The sequence below is a fragment of the Cololabis saira genome, chromosome 18 (genome assembly GCF_033807715.1).
Source record: "Cololabis saira isolate AMF1-May2022 chromosome 18, fColSai1.1, whole genome shotgun sequence".
NCBI lineage: Eukaryota > Metazoa > Chordata > Actinopteri > Beloniformes > Belonidae > Cololabis > Cololabis saira.
In genome coordinates, this window is record NC_084604.1 from 3862979 (window position 1) to 3886931 (window position 23953).

General features: G+C 47.2%; 1 protein-coding gene across 7 annotated transcripts in view; it reads right to left on the reverse strand.

Annotated features, from left to right (window-relative positions):
* Positions 1-23953, reverse strand: part of cdc42bpb (CDC42 binding protein kinase beta (DMPK-like)) — a 73704-nt gene that overhangs the window by 37283 nt on the left and 12468 nt on the right. For all 7 annotated transcript variants that reach the window (XM_061746868.1, XM_061746867.1, XM_061746869.1 and 4 more), the window contains exons 4-17: positions 19927-20022; positions 19516-19664; positions 19037-19130; positions 18047-18247; positions 14373-14621; positions 12834-13068; positions 12645-12749; positions 11283-11416; positions 3456-3698; positions 2884-2994; positions 2549-2793; positions 2088-2193; positions 1881-2005; positions 1648-1753 (exon numbers count right to left, since the gene is read on the reverse strand). In XM_061746868.1, coding sequence (XP_061602852.1) covers positions 1648-1753; positions 1881-2005; positions 2088-2193; positions 2549-2793; positions 2884-2994; positions 3456-3698; positions 11283-11416; positions 12645-12749; positions 12834-13068; positions 14373-14621; positions 18047-18247; positions 19037-19130; positions 19516-19664; positions 19927-20022 — 2199 coding nt within the window. The remainder of the gene's footprint in view (positions 1-1647; positions 1754-1880; positions 2006-2087; positions 2194-2548; positions 2794-2883; positions 2995-3455; positions 3699-11282; positions 11417-12644; positions 12750-12833; positions 13069-14372; positions 14622-18046; positions 18248-19036; positions 19131-19515; positions 19665-19926; positions 20023-23953) is intronic.

Below are 23953 nucleotides of genomic sequence, written 5' to 3' on the forward strand. Positions count from 1 at the left end.
CTGAATGCACAACACTGGAACCTGCAGCGTGGGAGTGAGAGGGGCAGGGTAACGGCCCGGTCAGGCGGGGGAGAGATTTGTCCATCAAGACTCCTCTCCCTGGCCCTGCCCCTTCTCAACCTTTCCCCGACCCTAACCTGGGACTTGCTGATTGGGCTGGAGCTTCGGGAGCTGCATGCTGGCCTGTGGTCCCCACCCCCGGTCATCCCGTTGCTGCTTCCACCTGCCTGCTGTCCCCACCCCCGGTCATCCCGCTGTTGCTTCCACCTGCCTGCTGTCCCCACCCCCGGTCATCCCGTTGCTGCTTCCACCTGCCTGCTGTCCCCACCCCCGGTCATCCCGCTGTTGCTTCCACCTGCCTGCGGTCCCCACCCCCGGTCATCCCACTGCTGCTTCCACCTGCCTGCTGTCCCCACCCCTGGTCATCCCGCTGCTGCTTCCACCTGCCTGCTGTCCCCACCCCCGGTCATCCCGCTGTTGCTTCCACCTGCCTGCTGTGTGCTGCTAACCCCAGTCTGGCCCTCGGCAGGAGGTTCCCCCCTTATGATCCAGGTCCTGGTCCAGGTTTCTACCCCCTTATGATCCAGGTCCTGGTCCAGGTTTCTTCCCCCCTTATGATCCAGGTCCTGGTCCAGGTTTCTACCCCCCTATGATCCAGGTCCTGGTCCAGGTTTCTTCCCCCCTTATGATCCAGGTCCTGGTCCAGGTTTCTACCCCCTTATGATCCAGGTCCAGGTTTCTTCCCCCCTTATGATCCAAGTCCTGGTCCAGGTTTCTACCCCCTTATGATCCAGGTCCTGGTCCAGGTTTCTTCCCCCCTTATGATCCAGGTCCTGGTCCAGGTTTCTTCCCCCCTTATGATCCAGGTCCTGGTCCAGGTTTCTTCCCCCCTTATGATCCAGGTCCTGCTCAAGGTTTGTTCCCTCCTAAAGGGGAGTTTTTACCTGCCATTGTTTATGTAATAACTGCTCGGGGTTCATGTTCTGGTCTCTGGAAAGCGTCTGGAGACAACTTTTGTTGTATTAGACGCTATATAAATAAAATTGAATTGAATTACTGTTGTGGTACCAGTCTGGTGTGAATGTGCAGGTATGTTACCAGAGGTCTGGTGTGAATGTGCAGGTATGTTACCAGAGGTCTGGTGTGAGTGTGCAGGTATGTTACCAGAGGTCTGGTGTGAGTGTGCAGGTATGTTACCAGAGGTCTGGTACTGGTGTGAGTGTGCAGGTATGTTACCAGAGGTCTGGTGTGAGTGTGCAGGTATGTTACCAGAGGTCTGGTACTGGTGTGAGTGTGCAGGTATGTTACCAGAGGTCTGGTACTGGTGTGAGTGTGCAGGTATGTTACCAGAGGTCTGGTACTGGTGTGAGTGTGCAGGTATGTTACCAGAGGTCTGGTACTGGTGTGAGTGTGCAGGTATGTTACCAGAGGTCTGGTACTGGTGTGAGTGTGCAGGTATGTTACCAGAGGTCTGGTACTGGTGTGAGTGTGCAGGTATGTTACCAGAGGTCTGGTACTGGTGTGAGTGTGCAGGTATGTTACCAGAGGTCTGGTACTGGTGTGAGTGTGCAGGTATGTTACCAGAGGTCTGGTGTGAGTGTGCAGGTATGTTACCAGAGGTCTGGTGTGAGTGTGCAGGTATGTTACCAGAGGTCTGGTTCCCAGGCTGGAGCTGCGCAGCGTTTCCAGTTCCTCCGTCATCTTGGTGGCCAGGGCCTGCAGGTAGCCCCGGGCGTCCTTCTCGTCGCTGACCCTGAACAGCAGAGGGGACAGCGTTCAGCGCCCCCCAGTGGTCGTGCCGGTGCCCCCCCCAGTGGTCGTGCCGGTGGCCCCCCCCAGTGGTCGTGCCGTCGCGCCCCCCCACCCCGATCTGAGCTCACCACTGGATGATCTCAGCGATCTGGGCCTCCCAGTGGGCCACGCTCTCCTTCTTGGAGGACAGGTCCTGCAGCTCGTCCTCCAGCTGACGGTTCTGAGCCGTCAGGTTGTCCACGAAGGAGCACAGCTGCAGCACAGAGTACACAGGTCAGTACTACAGTACTGCAGTCAGTACTGCAGTCAGTACTACAGGATTTATCTGGGCTCACCTTGTCCGTCTCCACCGTCAGTTTCCGGTTTTCCTCCGTCAGCAGGTTCTTCTCTCGTTCGTGTTTTTTCTTCAGAGCAGCGACGGCTTCGTCCATCTCAGTTTGCCTGTAGGGGGACACGGAGACCTGATCAGGACCCCCTTAACCGGACCCCCCTCTGGACCCGTCTCCCTGCTTCAGGCCCGGTCCTGGCCGGGGTCGTGCCAAAAAGTGATTTCCTGCCAGAATCTGATTTCTCCCCTGAAAATAGGCCTTTTCACCTGCCAAAAATTGATTGAAGGCCAAATACAGTTAATGAAAAGTTATTTCTGCCTAAATATGACTTGATCTCATACTTGAGCTTCATAATCTGAAAATCTGACGTTTTAGCGCTATTGTTCAACGGGCTGCTGTGCGCGCTCCCGCGGCCACAAATCAGATTCTGGCAGCCAATCACTTTTTGGCACGAGACCGGGACTCACCTGTCCCTCTTGGCCTTGTCCAGCTTGTCCCGCAGCTGCAGCAGCTCCTTGTTGGAGGACAGCTGCGCCCCCTCGGACTCCTGCAGGTCCTTGCGGAGGTTCTTCAGCTCCGAGGAGTGGGCCTGGTCCCGCCGCAGCTGCTCCTCCTCGTAGAACAGCACCTTCTTATCCAGCTCCGCCTTCAGGCGGGACAGCTCCTGCTGGGACTCCGGTCCCACCGCCCCCGCTCCTCTCCCCTGCTGAGACTGGGACCAGGACCAGACCGGAGTCAGGTCTTGGTTCAGGTCCGGGGTCAGGTCATGGTGGGTGTTCAGGTGAGCGGGGCGGGGCCTCACCTTCAGGCTCTGCAGCTCGGCCTCCAGCTGCTTGGAGTAAACCTCGCTGTTCTCCCGCAACTTCCTCTCCTTGGACGCCTCGGCCTTGGCCTCGTCCAGCTGGGCCTCCAGCTGCAACACACACACTGTTGGACCAGGACTGCAGCGCCCCCCGGTGGACACGGCCAGCAACACAACACACGCCTCTGCTTTCAGCCTTTTTAACGGGGAATCTACGTGGTGGTCCGTTTTTTCCGGGAAAATAAAATGGTTGAGAAGCACCGTAGTTCCTGCAGAAGGAACCATCTACTGAGAGTTCCTGCTGAAGGAAACATCTACTGAGAGTTCCTGCTGAAGGAAACATATACTGAGAGTTCCTGCTGAAGGAAACATCTACTGAGAGTTCCTGCTACTGGAGGAACCATCTTCTTAGAGTTCCTGCTGAAGGAATCATCTACTGAGAGTTCCAGCTGAAGGAAACATCTACATAGGTTCCTGCTGCAGGATGTGATGAATATTGGGGGTACTTAGGGGGATTTTTCCTGCTAAATGGCGTCAGGTTTTATTTGCCCACCTCTCCTCCTCCTACTCACCTCCTTGCGGCTCTTCTCAGTTTTCCGGATCTCCTGCCTCATGGATTCCATCTTCTGCAGCAGCGCGTCCATCTCCTCCTCCTTGTCCCGGAGCTGGCGGGACAGCCGCTGCTTGGAGGAGCGCAGCTCGGCCATCCTCTCCGACAGCTCCGAGAACTCCTGCAGGGCCAGCTTCCTCTGGGAGTGGGTGTCCTTCAGCTCCTTGGTCTGAGTCCTCAGACGCTCCAGGGCCTCGGCCAGCTGCTGCTCAGAGGAGAGAGAGGGTCGTTACTGGGGATTCACACCAAAGGTGCCACAGGGGTCATAGGCGTAAGAAAGTGTCAGGTCATGTTCCCTCCTCTCCACTAGGAGGAGACACCCAGTGGTGGCTCAGTAACGGTATCTCCCACCTTATAAATAGGTCTGAAGAACTTCCTCCTCTTTGTCTCCAAGCATTCACACCTTGTTTGTTAAGGGTTTTTTTCAGGTGTTTGCCATGTGTCTTTTGGTTTGACCTCCAATGTAAGTAGTTTCTTTATATTCCTTTAGTTAAAGTGTCTCTGACATGAAGAATGGATAGATTTGATCCAATTAGTTTGTTATTGAGAATCATGTCTTTGGTTATTGGAGAGATTTGTGGTAATTTAATATGTATTCAACATGCTTTAAAGCGACACTATGTAACTTTTCCACCTTAATCTATTTATTATTATAATTTCATCATAATCATTGTGATGGAACATCAACTTCCAAGAGGTTTAATGAACCTTTGTCATGGTCTGAGGGGTCTGTATCGCCTTCACTGGCACTATGTAACTTTGAGGAGCATGGTAGGAACCCTGCCACACTAAAAAACTACAAATCGTTACGACTTTGACTGCTTTACGGCAAACGTCACTTCCCCCTCCTTCCCGATTCGCAGTCGAGACGAAAATGGGCGGGGCGTGGAGCGCAGCTCCACAGAAGCTGGTAACCCGTTGCTGTGTTGTAGCTGCAGCAGCTCCACACAACAGACGTGGGGAAAAGATCAATAATGGTTTAACTTTTCACCGGTTTCCTGCTCGGAGGCAGAACCACGGAGGCCAAGTATCTGATATAACAGAGTAAAAGAGTGAAAGAGTCGTCGGCTCGCTTGGATCGCGGCTGTAACGACCAAACCTTCCACACAGTAAAGCCTGAATTATGGTTCTGCGTTAAATCGACGCACAACTACGGCGTAGGGTAGGTGGCGACGCTCAACGTACGGTGCGTGTCGCCGCGTACCCTACGCCGTAGGCTCTGCGTCGATTTAACGCAGAACCATAAATCAGCCGTAAACCACAAACACTCACACAGACCGGGTCGGATCAAAACACGGGTTTTATTCCCCACTTCTCCAGCTAAACGCAGTTGCTGGCCAGCTCTCTGCGGTGCAATTAACCCCAATCTTCAGATAAAACTAGTTTGTTGAGGAAAAAATATTAACTCTTATTTGTAGCTGCAGAGGAAAAAAATAATCTCACAAGGAAAACAAAAATATTGCTCACGCAGAGGAGCCTCTTCAACATAATATAGCAGTCAAAAAAAAAGAGAAGTAAGAGTGATACAAAACATGTACTGTATGTTGTACTATTATACAAATTTATTGAAACACGTGGCGAGTCAAACATTTACCAAAGCAGCTGCCAAACACTCCTAAACAAGGAAGCCAGAGACGTGGGTTGTGCAGAACTGCAGCAGTAAATCCTTACTAAAGGGTGCAGCTCCGACGAGGAGCTCCATTCTTTAGTAGGGATTTCATATGGATCCAGACCATTAATAATCATTATTTTCTCCATAAACTGCTCCCTGGCTTCCTTGTTTAAGGTATCCCGGTAAATTCCAGTTCCTTTCCAGCAGTTTAACATCTTTTTTTTTGCGTTCCGTCTGTTCACTTGGTGAAACAGAAAAGCGTCCCGTCTTCTCTCAAAACAAATGCAGCGACGGGACAGGAGTTTTCCGGCAGTACGCGCTGGTGCTCATGGGAAATGTAGTGTTCTTTCTGGTAAAGCACTACCGCTTTTGTCCAAAAGATGGCGCCAAACTCAGAAAAGCTGAAAGTTACGTTGTGCTGCTAGGAGCATGAGGCTCCTTTTAAGAAATGAGACTCTCTAGCGCCACCCTTCACCACGACGGCCGTCGGGGGTACTGCAGCCAACAGCGAAGCCGGCACGGGAGAACGGGGAGTACGCGCATGCAGCGTCATGTGACGTCACATCCACAGGACAGCGCGGGAAATTCTGGCCCACAATGGCAGCACATTTTGCAGCACACAGCCTGTTCAAGGCAACGGAGAGATACACTAGAGCAGGGATTCCCAAAGTGTGGTGCGCGCACCCCCAGGGGTGCACGAGATGAAAAATGTAATGGCGGTCTGATCATTTTTTTTTTTTTTCACACAATAAAGATGTATAAATAAACATTTCCTTTGTAAAATTTTAAATCAAAAACTGTAATTTTAATGAATAAATAAATGCAGGCTATTCAAAATGCACGTCTGTAATAAAACCCATCTGCACTCTCGCAGCCTGCCCTGCATAATTAATGCTGTGGATGTGTCAGACCCCACACTTTTTCGGGGAGTGTAACGTTCAACTGAACTGTAGGCTATTCTGTAGTAACTGGACTCTATCTACCAAATGAATTACGTTTGTTTAGGTTTCATCAATTTGTGCAAATGGAGGAGGAGGAGAGACCTCATCTCATCATGTGCGCGCTTCGGGTTTAGGAGCGCACCTTCCATGAGAGAGACGCAACAACTGTTTGTCTGTTTTGGAGGTGGAAAAGAGTTGTGAGGAAATATCTATAGATATTTGCGAGTACATTACCCAGACCTATAAAGCTGGTAGAGGTGATGTGCCCAAATTCAGAGCGCACTCCTCATGCGCTTTGCTCTATTCGGGGGTGCCAATGACGTGATCTGTAGTTTGCATTATTCGTTTTGCAGAAAATGCAGAAAACGGCCTGATGGTTTTATTATAAAACCATCAGGCCAACCTTAAGCCAATCGCCTCAGTGGCAAGTTTATTTCTGCAAGGAGCAGTCAATCACTCGATTCTTTCTCTCTCTTCCTCTCTTCTTTTTTTCTACCTCTCCATAAAGTTACCGTCAATCCAAAACACTCGCGCTCCAGCGCGTGCTCGAAGGGGCGCGCATTGGAGCTGCAGCCTCATACTAGTGTGTGTGTCGGGGAGGAGAGAGGGGGGGCGGGTGAAGGAGCAGAGGGGCGCCTATAATGACGTGCTGCTGTTATTAATCATAAACATTACACACAAACGCTGTTAAATACAGAAAATGCACATTTCAAATCTTTTTCAAACATGAGCAACGAGAGGCTCCTCAGTCTCTCTTACCCCTTTTCCACCAAGCTGGTTCCAGGGCTGGTGCTAGTGCTGGTGCTGGTGCTAGAGCCGGTTCGCGGTTGGTTCTAAGTAAGAACCGGTTGCTTTTACACAGCTGGTGCTGCCCAGGAGCTGGCCAGAGAGCCACGTCATCACGTCACCACTCCCCCTCGTTTTCATCCCCACCCTGATCAGGAAGCTGAGAGCCAAAAGCTGTTTTAATTTCAGCTGTAGCGCTGTTAATATGGCACTTTATTAAGTTTTAATATTTTTTCAGGTAAAGTAACCTTTAAGATCCCCAACCTGGGCTCAGTTTATCCAAATAACGCCTGTTAAGAAATTTGACCCGGTGTTTTCGGAGATGATGAATTTCTGTCTGACTGCCGGCTCTGGAGCTGATTTATGGTTCTGCGTTAAATCGACGCAGAGCCTACGGCGTAGGGTACGGCGTACGGCGCCGGTCGCCGCGTAACCTACGCCGTAGGCTCTGCGTCGATCGTCACACCATATGAGGAAGCTGAGAGCCAAAAGCTGTTTTAATTTCAGCTGTAGCGCTGTTAATATGGCACTTTATTAAGTTTTAATATTTTTTCAGGTAAAGTAACCTTTAAGATCCCCAACCTGGGCTCAGTTTATCCAAATAACGCCTGTTAAGAAATTTGACTCGAGAGCCGGCAGCTCCTCTCCTTTCCTCTCCTCTCCTCCTCCGTAACATACGCCGTAGGCTCTGCGTTGGTGTAACGTGGAACCAGAACCGCAGGCTGGGAATTTTTATTGAATAAATGGATGGAGCTGCGCTGCATTGGCGGGCACGGAGCCCGGCGATGCAGCGGCAGCCTCGCGTCCAAACGTCCCAGGGCTAGAACGCTTCCCCGCGGGCTCAGACGTGAGGCTGCCGCTGCATCGGCGGGCACGGAGCCTGCAGACGTTACTGTTGGTGGATTGTACCGTAGACCACTGCTGCTTCTGTTTTACATCCATTATTAAATAAATGGATGTAATAATAAAAGAGTCTGCTAACTTAACCGCCGTCTTCAACGCTCCGTTGTTTAAAAATGGCGCGCTTCCGCGTTTATTCTGCTCTGGTTGTTCAGTAACAACGCCCCCAGCCCCGCCCCCAGCCCCCGACGTAAACTGGTTCTAACGCTGGCCCAGCAGCTCAAAGGGGCTGGCGTAGCACCCGTTTTGAGAGCCAGGAGCTGGTGCTTAGGCTGTGTAAAACCAAAGAACTGGTGCTAAGTCTGGCTCTAGCCCAGAACCAGCCCTGGAACCAGCTTGGTGTAAAAGGGGTATGTGTGAGCGTCGTCGCTCTGACGGATCTGGTCCTGTTGACGACTAAAAAAGGCTCCACGGAGCAACTTGTAACAGGCAATGCTATCAGAATACGATGCAAACAGTTAATCTTGGATAAAACATATTTGTCGCAGGAGTCTAAAACTTCAATAATGGATGGGAACTCATGTCCGCCATCCACTTTCCGTTTGATGAGTTGTCTGAAGGCTGATTTATGGTTCTGCGTTACACCGCCGCAGAACCTACGGCGTAGGGTACGCGGCGACGCACACCGTACGTTGTGCGTCGCCCCGTACCCTACGCCGTAGGCTACGCCGTCGATATAACGCAGAACCATAACTTAGGTTTAACAGTCCAGCTGCCACGACACATCTCCTGACGGGGGGTTTTACATGCAAAAATAAGATTTTTTATTTTGAATTATTTTGAACATCATGATTACATACTAATAGCCTAGATTTAGAATACAACATGTTAGTAAGACCATACCAAAAAAAAAAAAAAAAAAAGCGTCAAATTTTTGGGTGGGGGATCGGGGGTGCGTCAACCGGGTTGAGACATAGAAGGGGGTGCGCGGCTAAAAAAGTTTGGGAACCGCTGCACTAGAGGGCTCATTCGTTTTGGTTTGGAACGCTTCATCTGACATTATTACTAGAAAAATTAAAACGTATACACATTTTTATCATAAATCCTGCCTCAATCCTGCCTCATGCTCCTTTAAAGGGGACCTATTATGAAAAACAGGTTTTTTCTTGTTTTAACATATATAAAGTGGTCTCCCCTCACCCTGCCAGCACAGGGGAGACAAAATATCATGAATTTCTGCAAGCTCTCTGACCCCCGCCGGACAGAGTCCCCCAGTGTCACGTGGTTTTTTTTGAGCCGATTAGAATCTGCTCCCGTCGTTACGTCACGACGGGAGCAGATTTCCATAGGTTCAGCCTCCGCTGCTGAAACCACGCCCACAACCAGCTCTCTCCGCTGCTGGAGCGGTCCTTTCATTGAGCCAGTCGGACGCTGCGCCGCGGCGGAGCGGATCCGGGTTGAATCATCCAGGTTCCCGGGTGGTTTGGGAGCTGGGTCCTCGGGGGTCTGTCCCAGGTCGGACCAGCTTCACCCTCCGAGATTTTCAGGCAAATCTGTCGGTTTGATCACCGATAACGGGCGAAGCGCCGCGGATGCGCTCCGGAGCCGATCTGTGCGCCGGCCGTGGGGTTGCGGCGCCCGCCGGGCAGATCCGGCTGAAATTCCGCTGGTCGGTCCCCGGGAGTCCCTGCTACCAGTCCAGGCCGGTTCCTGCGGTCCCGGCCGGTCGGAACCGGTCAGATTCCCCCGTTAAAGCCGCGGTGATGCGCGCTGCTCCAGCAGCGCTGCTCCCGGACGCCCGGCGTGGCTCCGGAGCAGCGTTCAGCATCCGCCGGGTAGATCCGGCTTAAATAGTGCATAAATGTTATTTATATACAACTCATATTTTATTTTTTTTAACAATAAAGTTTCCATTTGTGAAAATTCAGTGTTGTGATAATTTACAGGCTCGGGCTGCTCTGGCGGAGCGAGGTTTATGCTCCTCCCCTGCTACACGTCATTCCAATCAGCACAGAGCCTCATTATCATACCCCCCCCTTCCCTAAAAATGAGGCGCAGAAAAAGGGGTTAGAAGCGGTAAAACTAGTGACAGGGCCCACAGGCTGGATTTATGATTTATGTAGAAAAAACAAGCTTTAGATTGTTTTTAAGACATTCAAGGCCTGTTTAAAATATACATTAAATGCCATAATAGGTCACCTTTAAGAGTGAATTGATGATTCATTTGTCAAGATAATTTAATTTGTTCTTTCTTTATTTTAGAACCATGGCAATCATCCTGAAACTTCACGAAATCAACATTCACCTTGTGAATTTAAAATAAACTGGACAATTGATTGACTGCAATCCTGTTTCCTGGTGGTTGTGGCTCCAGTCAGAACATTCATTCACTACAGGCATCCAGCTGCCATTCATTGTCTATGAAAGCGCTGCGAGAGACGTTGGAGGCATCCAGAGCGTCAATTTGAAGTTGAGAGAATCTCAACTTTATGCAAATGAGCAGCAGCGACGCTGAGGCAGCGTCCAATCACAGACCAGGATTCCTGAAGCAAGAAGCCTCAATGCAGATTGTACTTTCATGTTCATACAATCGTACACTCATTCACATGCGTACAGGAGCAGAGCTGTCACTAACACACTTATTTTATCAGGAATTAATATATTTCATTTCACATTTTTGCTGATTTGACTGCCGTTTTTACCTGAACTGCTCATGTGAAACACGTAACTGATGGTTGAGGAGCTGGATGGACCATTTTATTTGCTACATTGATCCAACGCAAAATAATTAAAAACCGTGCTTATTAATCACAAAACACAGTTTAAACATCATGACCAAATCCGCTCCGACCCGGTGTGTCAGTGATCACCGCAGACAGACTGCAGCTTCACCGGGACCAACGATGATGGTTGATGTTGATCCAGGACCAACCTGGTTCAGGAGCATCACTGTAATCTATGCAGAAATAACACCGAAATATAAAGGCGGCTTCCCAAAGTGTCATCCATGGTGAAATAGGAAACTGAACTGTGCACGCTATACAGGACTGTCTCAGAAAATTTGAATATTGTGATTTTCTGTAATGCAATTACAAAAATAAAAATGTCATACATTCTGGATTCATTACAAATCAACTGAAATATTGCAAGCCTTTTATTATTTTAATATTGCTGATCATGGTTTACAGCTTAAGAAAACTCAAATATCCTATCTCAAAAAATTAGAATATTCTGGGAATCTTAATCTTAAACTGTAAGCCATAATCAGCAATATTAAAATAATAAAAGGCTTGTAATATTTCAGTTGATTTGTAATGAATCCAGAATGTATGACACTTTAGGTTTTTTTTTTTTTTTTTTTTTTTTTTTTTTTTTTTTAAATTGTATTACAGAAAATAAAGAACTTTATCACAATATTCTAATTGTCTGAGACAGTCCTGTATCTAGATATATGTAGACTACTTGCACTTTGTTCCCTCCAGTTTTGCAGCTTGAAAGCCCCGCCCACTGCAAGCATCCTTAGCCTCCACAGGCCACTTTTGACGCTTTGGTGTGAATCTAGGGTTAGTCTGCAGGTCGCCCCCCCCCCCACACAGCGGCAGCCTCGTACCTTGTGGACGTCGTCCTTCTCCGTCCTCAGGGTCTTCACCTGCCGCTCCAGGGCCTTCAGCTTGGAGGCGGAGCTCTCGTAGTCCTGTCTGAGGGTGACGGCCTCCTCCAGCTGGTGCTCCAGCCTATCAGAGTCTGGGACAGCACAAGGGCGGGGCTTAAACATGTGACATCATCAGGAACCGGGATGACTGATACGTAGCAGCATAGACATAAATCCGTATCCGCCCCATGCAGCTGCTGTGATACGTCAACGTCGCCGCCATATTGGATGTTCAAGACTGCGCTGTAAACTAATACAAGTAAATGGACTTATTTTCATAAAGCGCGCTTCTACAAAGAAATGTACGTTTTACGTCTCATTTATTCATTCACACACGCACTAATATACTTGGGAAACAGTTAGGCACCAAATATAATATATTTAATTTTCTCAGATGGCAAAAATAAGAACTTTATTGATCCCACATAGGAGTAATTCATGTTATATCAGCTATAGAGAACAAGGTAGTGCCGAAAAACAATATACAGTATATCCCCCCTCACAAAAATAAGAAAAATAGAGAAACATATTTTCTCATCAACAAAACATATTTTACATAAACATATTTTAAATTTTTCAAGTAACAAAATAACATATTTTAACAATTTTTCAGATTTTTTCAGTTATTTTATTGTTCAAATGTTATTTTATTGTCTGAAAAATGGTTAAAATAGGTTATTTTGTTATTTGAAAATGTTTTAATTTGTTTTGTTGATGAGAAAATATGTTTCTCTATTTTTCTTATTTTTGTGAGGGGGATATATATTGTTTTTCGGCACTACCTTGTTCTCTATAGCTGATATAACATGAATTACTCCTATGTGGATCAATAAAGTTCTTATTTTTGCCATCTGAGAAAATTAAATATATTATATTTGGTGCCTAATTGTTTCCCAAGTATATTAGTGCGTGTGTAAATGAATAAATGAGACGTAAAACGTACATTTCTTTGTAGAAAGGCGCTTTATGAACATAAGTCCATTTACTTGTATTAGTTTCCAGCGCAGTCTTGAACATCCAATATGGCGGCGTCGTTGACGTATCACAGCAGCTCATGGAAGGAGGAGGAGACATGGATATGGGTAGCAGTACATGCTTTTTTAGTACAAATACATGTTTCTGCAGCACCGGTACGTGGTTCTGCAGCACCGGTACGTGGTTCTGCAGCACCGGTACGTGGTTCTGCAGCACCGGTACGTGGTTCTGCAGCACCGGTACGTGGTTCTGCAGCACCGGTACGTGGTTCTGCAGCACCGGTACGTGGTTCTGCAGCACCGGTACGTGGTTCTGCAGCACCAGTAACTTCTTCAGAACTCTGACCTGCCAGTTTCTTCTTCAGACGTTCGATCTCCTCGTTCAACTTCTTGATCTCTTTGTCCCGGCTCAGAGTTCCTCCCCGAGGAGCCTGCAGGGCCTGCGTGGACTCTGTGGGAGAAGAACAGACTTCCGTCAGAACCGGTCCTGCGGCAGCGGGACCGGTTCTCCTCGGCCCGGCCCGGCCCGTCTCACCCTGCAGCTTCCGGTTCAGCTCCTGCTTCTCCTGCTCCAGCCGGCGGATCCTCCTCTCGAAGGCCTCCAGCTCCGGGCCTCCCCCTCCCCCTCCCCCGTCCTCCAGCTGGACCCGCGGCGCCGCCCGGCTGATGGAGCTGCGGTCGGAGAAGCAGCTGTCGGTGGTGAAGGTGAAGCCCACGAACGGGAGGTGCTGCCCGGTGAAGCCGGTGTGGGACACGGGGAGTCCGGCGTCCTGCGGGAGAGACAGCGTCAGAAAGGCCGGCCCCCCGTTAGCACGGACCTGCTGCACAGGGACGGGAATCCAGAACCGGTTCCCACTGTTCCAATTCCTGGGAATTGTTTGCAAATTGTGCAAACAATTCCCTCTTCATCACGCACGTTGTGTAGCTTACGCACATAGCTTGCAAAATGCAGTTTGATTGGAGTTGACTTGATTTGTCATCAGTGCTCAGTTCATATATCCTTTTAAAAAGGAGAATTTGGACGAGGCGGAGCTACTAGTGATCCTCTACAGTGTTCTAAAATTATTTACTTTCTTTTGATACTTGATTTCTTTGACTACGTTTACATGCACTCAATATCCCTTTTCTAACCAGAATATTAGCAATAACCCGGTTTTTAAAAACCCAAATATGAGCCCTGGGTTACTCCTTTTAAAACCCGAATATTGGGTCATGTAAACACCAAACGGAATATCCCCATCAGACGGAACAGGAATTTGTTTTCTGCACATGCTCTGTTCACAAGGAATCCTGGTCTTTTGAGTCCAGGAAGTTCTTATAAACACGGAGAAACCAAGACCAGGAGGAGACTAATCACTTCATAAATGTAATGAAGGATATGAACATTTCTGCATTTGTAGACGGTAGAAAGTACCGGGATAGAAGATTTACAAGAAGGTGAGAGAAAAGTTGCGTGAAGCAGCATTTGTTTTGAATTTGGATACAGGAAGAAGAGGAAATGACGGGAATTGTGTCATGATGTTCTCCGTGCATCGCTGGTTTGATCCAGATATCCCAAATGATTAATTACCATGTAAACGGAATATTCCCAATGTTTCAGTAACATTCAGAATATTCCAGAATTTTGACTGCATGGAAACGTAGTCAACAGATTCCTGTTCCGTTTGATGGGGAATTCCGGTTATTCAAAGGGGTTATTGGTATTTACATGGCCGTGCGCAACCGGGTTATTGCTAATATTCCGGTTTTAAAAGGGTTATTGATGCATGGAAACGTAGTCAGTGTTGTGTATCATTGGAAGGATTTTGACAACCAAATAAAGACAATGTTGGAAAAAAAAAAAAAAGGAGAATTTTAATTTCTATTAGAAAAATGTTGGACATTCTCATGGAATTGCCACAGAGTCATTTGAGTTGTATTTTGTTCATTTGTACAGAATAATATTTATTTTATTATTATTCAAATTTGATATTGGTGATGTTAATCAACCTTGTGTTGTCCTTTTTTTTCCAAATGAGAATGGATAAAGAACCGAATGGTTAAGAGAAATGGAGGTGGGGGCTTGGGGCCTCACCGGGTTCTTCAGGACGTCGTCGTCCACGTCGAAGTTGGACGTGTCTGTGGGCGACGACACGTCGGGGATGTAGGGGGCCTCGGCCGAGCGGATGTTGTCCCAGTCGATCCCGCTGAAGAACGGGTGCTTCTTGAAGTCGGAGATGCCGCCGACGCCGAGCCGGCGCTCCCTGGAGCAGAGCAGCCGCTGGATCAGGTCCTTGGCGTCTTCCGACACGTCGCTCACGTGGGGGGGGAACTGGAAACGTTCCTGGAACCAGCAGGGAGAACCGTCAACACAGCACAGCTTTAGGACTCTTTTTTAGGGGGGGGTGGGGGGTAATGAGAGCAGAGAAGGAGGCGTCATCCACTAAGGGACATGTTCAGATTTAGAAACGAGGACGAGCGTCTGGAGACGTGTAACCTGGAAACAGCCCATCGTGAAGCAGCAGAACTGCAGCCGTATTAGCGGGGATGGCGAGCCAATAGGGTCGCAAAACAACTGAATGATGAGTTCTGGTATTAATAAGGTTGGTAAAAGATTTGTTTAGAACACCAAATAAGGCCTAAAAGCCCAGCTTTTCTTGTTGTTTCATAACAAGCGTGAAAAACCTACTATGCTCTCTGTGATCCCTCACCGCTAGTGTTAAAGCGCCAGGTCCTGGTCCAGGTTTCTTCCTCCTAAAGGGGAGTTTTTCTTGCCACTGTTTGGCTTAAGGTTTTTCTCCCACTAGGGGAGTTTTTACCTGCCATTGTTTATGTAATAACTGCTCTGGGGTTTATGTTCATGTTCTGGTCTCTGGAAAGATCCTAGAGACAACTTCTGTTGTAATAGACACTATATAAATAAGCTGAATTGAAAAAAAAATTCTTAAAACTGCTTCCTCTTACAAGTAAAATGCACATTAAAAGAAAAAATAGATAAAAAGAAAAATGAAAAGTTTAAATATTAAAGGGGACCTATTCTGAAAAACAGGTTTTTTCTTGCTTTAACATATATAAAGTGGTCTCCCCTCAGCCTGCCAACTCAGAGAAGGAGGAAAGCAACCACATTCTGCAGTGTCTGTACAGCCGCCTGGATGAGCCGTCCAGTGTGATGTGGATCTACGAGCCAATAAGATTCTGCTCTGACGGGAGTGATTTCCATAGTTTGGCCTCCGATGTGTGAAACCATGCCCACAACTAACTCCGCCGGTCGGAGCTTCTGTCATTTTTTCCTAGTGGTGTAACGCGCCATTCAGGCAGCCAATCAGCACAGAGCCTCATTATCATAGCCCCGCCCACTCAGAATCCTGCATAGATAATGAGGTTAGAGAACGGGAAGACAAAGACATGGTTTAGAGGCTGAATTTCTAATTTATTTAGGAAAAACAATTAAAAGCTTGTTTTTCAGACATTCAAGGCCTGTTTAAAATAGGTATTAGATGCCATTATAGGTCCCCTTTAAAGAAAAAAATAAGGTCAAAGAAACAACAGTTCTCTTGATTACTATAATGCACATTGAAGAAATGCGTTTTCTTGCAATTTGAGTGTGAGAGAACTATACTAACTAGATATATTTTTTGCTTTCACAAACAGCCGGCTGTCCATGTCTCCTGCAGTAACGCTTTTGGTTCAGTTCAGTTTTTTATACAACAGCAGTATGACCCTGTTGGCTTGCCGTACCCTGATGACCTCAGAGCAGCGATGTTCAACCCCGGTCCTCAAGAGGTTTTGTCCTGGATGTCTCAGATGTCTCACTAACAGACCGGTGCAGACCTGGACGACCAGCTGATGACCATCGTTAATCACAAACCTCTAAAACATGCAGGACCTCCAGGACCAGGGTTGGAGACCACTGTCAGAGGTTATGGCTGGGGATCCATTCAATTGTCAAGAATAGATTCCATTCCCATTCTTAAGATTCAGAATCCATTATTAAGATTTGATCTGATATTGATGTGGGTTAGTGTTATTAAAAATGTATTTTGAGCTGCTGCCTGAATTATATGACTGTAAAGTTATTAGTGAAATAATATTTTCACAATAATTATTGTGAAATAATAAAAAAACAAATAACTCAAATAGGCCTTTCAATATCCATTTAAAGTGCAAAAAAGAAAGAAATTGTCATGAAGCACCAGGCATTTTTCAGGAGTGTCATGACAAACTGTGTCCAATAACAGAAGAAACCAAACAAGCTGTAGTAAATATAGATAATATGAACTTCATTGAACTAATATATCATTTTGAAATTTAAGCTGGGTGCGTACGAGTGCGTACGAGTGTGTACGGGGCGTATGAGTGTGTATGAGCGTGTTTGAGTGTGTATGAGTGTGTATGAGTGTGTATGAGTGTGTATGAGTGTGTATGAGTGTGTATGAGCGTGTATGAGCGTGTATGAGCGTGTATGAGCGTGTTTGAGTGTGTATGAGTGTGTATGAGTGTGTATGAGTGTGTATGAGTGTGTATGAGTGTGTATGAGCGTGTATGAGCGTGTATGAGCGTGTTTGAGTGTGTATGAGTGTGTATGAGTGTGTATGAGTGTGTATGAGTGTGTATGAGTGTGTATGAGTGTGTATGAGCGTGTATGAGGGTGTATGAGCGTGTATGAGCGTGTATGAGCGTGTATGAGCGTGTATGAGCGTGTATGAGCGTGTTTGAGTGTGTTTGAGTGTGTTTGAGTGTGTATGAGTGTGTATGAGTGTGTATGAGTGTGTATGAGCGTGTATGAGCGTGTATGAGCGTGTATGAGCGTGTATGAGCGTGTATGAGCGTGTATGAGCGTGTATGAGCGTGTATGAGCATGTATGAGCGTGTATGAGCGTGTATGAGCGCGTATGAGTGTGTATGAGTGTGTTTGAGTGTGTTTGAGTGTGTTTGAGTGTGTCCGTGTGTAACGTGGCTGGTGATTCAATGATCTGCTAGTTTTCCCAGCACACGGTTGACTGGACACGGAAGAGTATCAGGGCCAGGCAGGAGAAAAATAAAAATCATATTTTAGAGGAGGAAGACTTTTTTTTCATTATGCACTTCGAGAAAAGTCTAAATGTCGAGAAAAAAGTCTAAACGTCAAGATTAATGTTGAAGTACAACTTCGAAAAAAAAGTCAAAATGTCGAGAAAAAAGTCAAAATTTGATGACGATATTGATTTGAAACACATGTCACACTATGCAGTTACATAACTTCAGAAACTTAACGTTCCACTCCAAGGATGTAAGTTATTTAGTTAGTTACGGCTGCTGCTGCAGAGCTGTCAGTCGCTCTGACTGGATTTGATGGACCAGGAGACATTCACAAAATTGTATTTCAACTTTATTCTCAACATTTTGACTTTATTGACGAAATTTCGACTTTTTTCTCGAAATTGTATTTCAACATTATTCTCAAAATTTTGATTTTTTCAACATTAATCTGGACATGGACTTTTTTCTCGAAGTGCACAATAAAAAAAAATCTTCCCCTCTCAAATATTTTTTCTCCTGCCTGGCCCTGAGACTGGACATGTAATGCAACGGCGACGTCTGTAATAGGTGGAATAATCGTCATTTTGTATTTTGTGCAAGTGGACGTTAACGCAGGCTCAAACAGCAAGTCCGGTTTACGTAAAACTATCTTTAGACATAGGATTTTTAGGAATTAATATGAGAACGGGAAAATGTATTTTTTCCAACACAGGACTGGTCAGAAAGTGTGGAGCTGTCCGTGTTCCTCACTTCGTGGTTCATGATCTTCCCGTAGGTCTCCACCAGCGACTCGGCGTAGAAGGGCGTCTCCCCGTACAGCATCTCGTACATGCACACGCCCAGGGACCACCAGTCGCATTCGGGGCCGTAGCGGCCCATCCCGTCCTCCATGGCCTGCAGGATCTCCGGGGAGATGTAGTCCGGGGTCCCCACCGCCACCGAGGACTGCACCTGAGTGGGAGGATTCAGAACATTTATCCAACCGCTGAACTCTTGAGACATAGATTTCAATTTGAAGTTGACCCCTGTGTTTTTTGCAATGAATCTGAAGAATCCCTTGATCACATGTTTCTATTGTGTCCTGTCTCACAAATGTTTTGGTGTGAAATTAGAAATTGGCTATCTTTAAAAATGAATGACATTCCAAATTTAGAAATTGTTAACATTATTTTTTATATAGATACAATTGACAAATCAGTGTCTTTCTTGGTTAATGTCATTCTCTTACTGGCTAAATACCATATACACTGTTGTAAGTGGAGAAAAATGAAGCCCTCTTTCCAATTTTTTATAAATGATTTCAAAAGTTTTTTTGTTTCTTTCAAAAATATTAAGTCAAATAACTCTGAAAAAAAATTATTAACCGATATATCAAAGTATCTTATTTTAAGTCTGTTTCTGAAATGTCGATGCCATTTGCTTTAAAAATGCCTTACTGTTCCTTTGTATTAACTTTACTGGTCTATCTTATTTTTGTTTATACGCATCTTGTTCATGAAACCTCCCAAATGTTCTTTTTTCTTATTATATTTCCTCTACTAGCAGTTTGTATAAAGTGTGTTTTTCTTGTTTAAAAAATTGTGTTGAATGAAAAAAAAAAAAAAAAAAACCCTGTGGGAGTGGGAGGAGCCATCACACACCTGTCCGCGCAGAGCCGCACTGAGCACGTGCAGAAGTGTGTGTATGTGTGTGTGTGTGTGTGTGTGTGTGTGTGTGTGTGTGTGTGTGTGTGTGTGTTACCGTGCCGTCCTCCATCATGCGGAGACACGAGCCGAAGTCTGCCAGCCGTATGTGACCGTTGACGTCCAGCAGGACGTTGTCTGGTTTGATGTCCCTGGAAAAGGGAAAGACATCTCCATGACAACGGGGCCTGGCGTCCACTGGAACGTGCACGTCACATGATCCGACATTTTAAATGAAGCCCAGTTTGACGGGGATTTTCAGGAAGGAAGGTTGGGCTGAGCAGGATGTGACTACGTTTCCCAGAGGACACTGCTGCCAGGAACCGCTCGCTTCCTGTCTAGCGCCGTTACCGCGGCAACCAGAGGGAGCACAGGCCTGCCCAGTGGAGACGGCCTGAATCCTGCACAGGCACAAGTTAATGTAGACACCCGTCTGATGGTAGTCCTGGTTTCAGGACCCCCCAGAGTCCAGACCCCCCTGAAAACAAGACCCCCCTGAAAACAAGACCACGTCAGAGTCCAGACCCCCCCACGTACCGGTGGATGTACTGCTGCTGGTGGATGGAGTGGACGGCCAGCACCATCTCTGCCACGTAGAACTTGGCCATGTCTTCGGGGAGACGGTCCTCGAACTTGCTGAGCAGCGTCAGCAGGTCTCCGCCCACGTAGTAGTCCATGACCAGGTACTGGGGACAGGCAGGACAGGACACGTCACACAGGGGGACACGTCACACAGGGGGACACGTCACACAGGGGGACACGTCACACAGGGGGACACGTCACACACGGGGACACGTCACACAGGGGGACACGTCACACAGGGGGACACGTCACACAGGGGGACACGTCACACAGGGGGACACGTCACACAGGGGGACACGTCACACAGGGGGACACGTCACACACGGGGACAACGCCCCAGCACGGCCAAGCCCAGGCGGTACCCACCAGGTAGTTGTCGTCCTGGAAGGCGTAGTGCAGCGTGGTGATCCACTGGCTGTCCCCCTTCACCAACACGTCCCGCTCCTCACGGAAACACGCCGTCTGCACAGAGAACACGCCGGCATTGAGTCAGCATCACGTCGGCGTCACGTCGGCGTCACGTCAGCATCACGTCGGCGTCACGCCGGCATCGAGTCACCATCAGCGTCACGTCGGCGTCACGTCAGCATCACGCCTGCCACACGTCTACAGGTCTAACTGGGGATTCACACCAGAAGCGTCACAGGCGTCATAGGGTCCAGCTGCCATTCATTGTCTATGAGAGCTCTGCGAGAGGCGTCAGAGGATTCCAGAGCGTCAATTTGAAGTTGAAAAATCTAAATTTTATGCAAAGCGGCGCGAGCAGCGGCGAGGCAGCGTCCAATCACAGACCGGCATTCCCAAAGCAAGAAGCCTCATTGCAGATTGTACTTTCATGTAGTGTATTTTCTGCACTATAAGGCGCACCTAAAAGCCTTCAATGTTTTCAAAAGCTGACCATGCGCCTTATAATCCAGTGCGCCTTATATATGGATCAATATTGAGCCGCAACAGGTCTCGCAACTACGGTAAGCAGCCGCCAGGCCCGGACTGGCCATAGGGAGAACCGGGAGTATTTTTATTATTTTTCTTTTCTTACATACTTGGCCTTGCTGGGGCTGAAAGTCGCTACGAATGGATGCCGTTTTGGCGGGAATACCGGGTTTATATATATGTATACCGGCTTTCACGAGAATGACGTTTATTTTGAGCAACGAAAAACAATAAAATATATTTGTTCTAATATGTTAAGATCACAATAATCTTCCAATTTAGAACTAAAATATTAAAGAACTAACACAAATAAAATACACTTCAATTAAATACTTAGTCAGTCCGGAAAGTATTCAGAACGCTTCACTTTTCCCACATTCTTTTATGTTACAGCCCTAATGATAATAGGAATAAATTCATTTTTTTTCTCTCAGAATTCTACACAAAATACCCCATAATGACAACATGAAAGAAGTTTTGATGCGACTTTTGTAAATGTATAAAAAATAAAAAACTATAAATATCACCTGTGCATAAGTATTCAGAACGTTTGCCATGAAGCTCAAAATTGAGCTCTGGTTCCTTCTGTTTCCACGGATCTCTCTCAAGTTGTTTCTACAGCTTAATGGGAGTCCACCTGTGGTGAATTCAGTTGATTGGACTTGACTTGGAAAGACACACACCTGTCTATATAAGCTCTCACAGTTGGCAGTGCATGTTGCAACACAAACCAAACATGAAGTCAAAAGAATTGTCTTCAGACCTCCCAAACAGGATTGTTTGGAGGCACAAATCTGGGGAAGGGTACAGAAAAATGTCTGCTGCTTTGAAGGTCCCAGTGAGCACTGTGGCCTGCATCATCCTTAAATGGAAGAAGTTTGGAACCACCAGGAATCTCCCTAGAGCTGGCCGCCCGCCTAAGCTGAGCAATCGGGGGAGAAGGGCCTTAGTCAGGGAGGTGACCAAGGACCCGACGGTCACTCTGTCAGAACTCCAGCGTTCCTCTGTGGAGAGAGGAGAAACTTCAAGAAGGACAACCATCTCTGCAGCAATCCACCAATCAGGCTTGTATGGTAGAGTGGCCAGGCGCAAGCCCCTCCTTACTAAAAAGCACATGGCAGCCCGACTGGAGTTTGCCAGAAGGCACCTGGAGGACTCTCAGACCATGAGAAAAAAAATGACCACCAAAGACCAAAGTACCTCTGGTCTGATGAGACAAAGATTGAACTATTTGGCATGAATTCCACGCGTGGTGTTTGGAGGAGACCAGGCACCGCTCATCACCTGGAGAACACCGTCCCTACAGTGAAGCATGGTGGTGGCAGCATCATGCTGTGGGGGTGTTTTTCATCAGCAGGACCTGGGCGACTAGTCAGGATTGAGGAAAGATGAATGCAGCCATGTACAGAGACATCTTGGATGAAAACCTGATCCAGAGTGCTGTTGACCTCAGACTAGGACGACGCTTCATCTTTCAGCAGGACAACGACCCAAAGCACACAGCCAAAATATCAAAGGAGTGGCTTCAGAACAACCATGTCAATGTCCTTGAGTGGCCCAGCCAGAGCCCAGACCTGAATCCCATCCAACATCTCTGGAGAGATCTGAAAATGGCTGTACACCGACGCTCCCCATCCAACCTGATGGAGCTTGAGAGGGTCTGTGAGGAAGAATGGGCAAAACTGCCCAAGAATAGGTGTGCCAAACTTGTAGCAACCTATTCAAAAAGACTTGAGGCTGTAATTGCTGCCAGAGGAGCTTCTACAAAGTATTAAAGGTATTGTGACATAAAAAACACATTTTTCTTGATTTTTTGTGTTTTGTTGGGTGTCTTGACATCAATTACACCCAAAAAACAACAAACTTTTAACATTCAGTGTATTGTGTGCTTTCTGGGATTTTCCGCATAACTGTGCAAAAACGGGCCGTTACGTAACGGCCCGCTAAATCACCGCCCCCTCCACCCAGCTGCCTGCCTCCTCTCCTCTCCAGCGCACCATAAAGGCTGATTTATGGTTCCGCGTTACACCGACGCAGAGCCTACGGCGTAGGGTTACGCGGCGACGCGCACCGTACGCTGAACCCTACGGCGTAGGATCTGCGTCGATTTAACGCGGAACCATAAATCAGGCTTAACACGGAGCAGTTTAGAGCCTCTTCTGTTCTAATCACCGGAGGAAAACTGCTAAGAAGACCTGCGGCCACTGACTGGACTTAAGATAAGGAGACACTGCTGCTTGCATGCCTTTATTTTTATGATTGTTTGCTGTGGACTGTCTGTCTGCTTCGCCGTGCTGCTTTTCCGTGCATGCTTCGCCTGTCGCTCCCGGCTTAATGCCGCGTTCCATTTACCTCGGAAATCGGAACTGGGAACTGGGAACCCGGGGGTGGTGAAGATTCTCCCACTTTACCAGTAGGAGATCCCACTTCGAGGGGCGTTCCAGTTGAAAATTCCGACTGGGAACTGGGAAATTCCGATTTCCGAGGACAAATGGAACGCGGCATAACTCTCAGACGCCGCTGTGAGCGTATTGCTCGCGGGGAGCTGCGGTCCCGGTCCTCTGGTCCCGGTTGGACTTCATCCCCGGGCTGTAGTCGCCCTGTCTGGGCTGTGTGTCGGTGTTTGTGGTCGGTGTGCGCGCGTGTGTGTGAAGGCGGCAGAAGTGTGTAGCGGTTGGTTGGAGGAGGTTTGGAGGAGGAGCGGAGCAATGATTGACAGGAAAGGGGAAAAAGGACCCGTTTTTCACGGCGCAAAAAAACACTGTAATAAAAAGCCAGGAATGGAGTACTAGAGTGAAGTTTTTCTTGTTACACTCTTTTAGACACATTTGAGGGATGTTGGCCAAGAATTTTAATAGTGTTAAAAGCATGTTAAAAATGATGTCACAATACCTTTAAGCAAACGTTATGAATACGTATGCTCATATGATTTCTTGTTATTTTTATTTTTAACAAATTTACAAAAGTCGCATCAAAACTTCATGTTGTCATTATGGGGTGTTTTGTGTAGAATTCTGAGAAAAAAAATGAATTTATTCCTATTATCAATAGGGCTGTAACATAAAAGAATGTGGGAAAAGTGAAGCGTTCTGAATACTTTCTGGACTGACTGTAGTTTTTTTTTTTTTTTGTAATTTATTTTCCCAAGCCACTCGGAGCCGCAGTATAAAGATGAAAGAGTAAACCGCGGGTTGAGACCCTTGGTCTAATGGATGCAAAACGTAACCCCATCCTCTACTGTAGCGCCTTAGAATGCGGTGCGACTTATATATGGAAAAAGTTTTAAAATCGTCATTCATTGAAGATGCGGAAAATACGGTACACACAAACGTACACTCATTCACATGCGCACATGAGCAGAGCTGACTGCTCTGACATTTTAGCTGATTTTACTGCCGTTTTTACCTGAACTGATCACGTGAAACACGTAACTGATGGTTGAGGAGCTGGATGGTCCCAA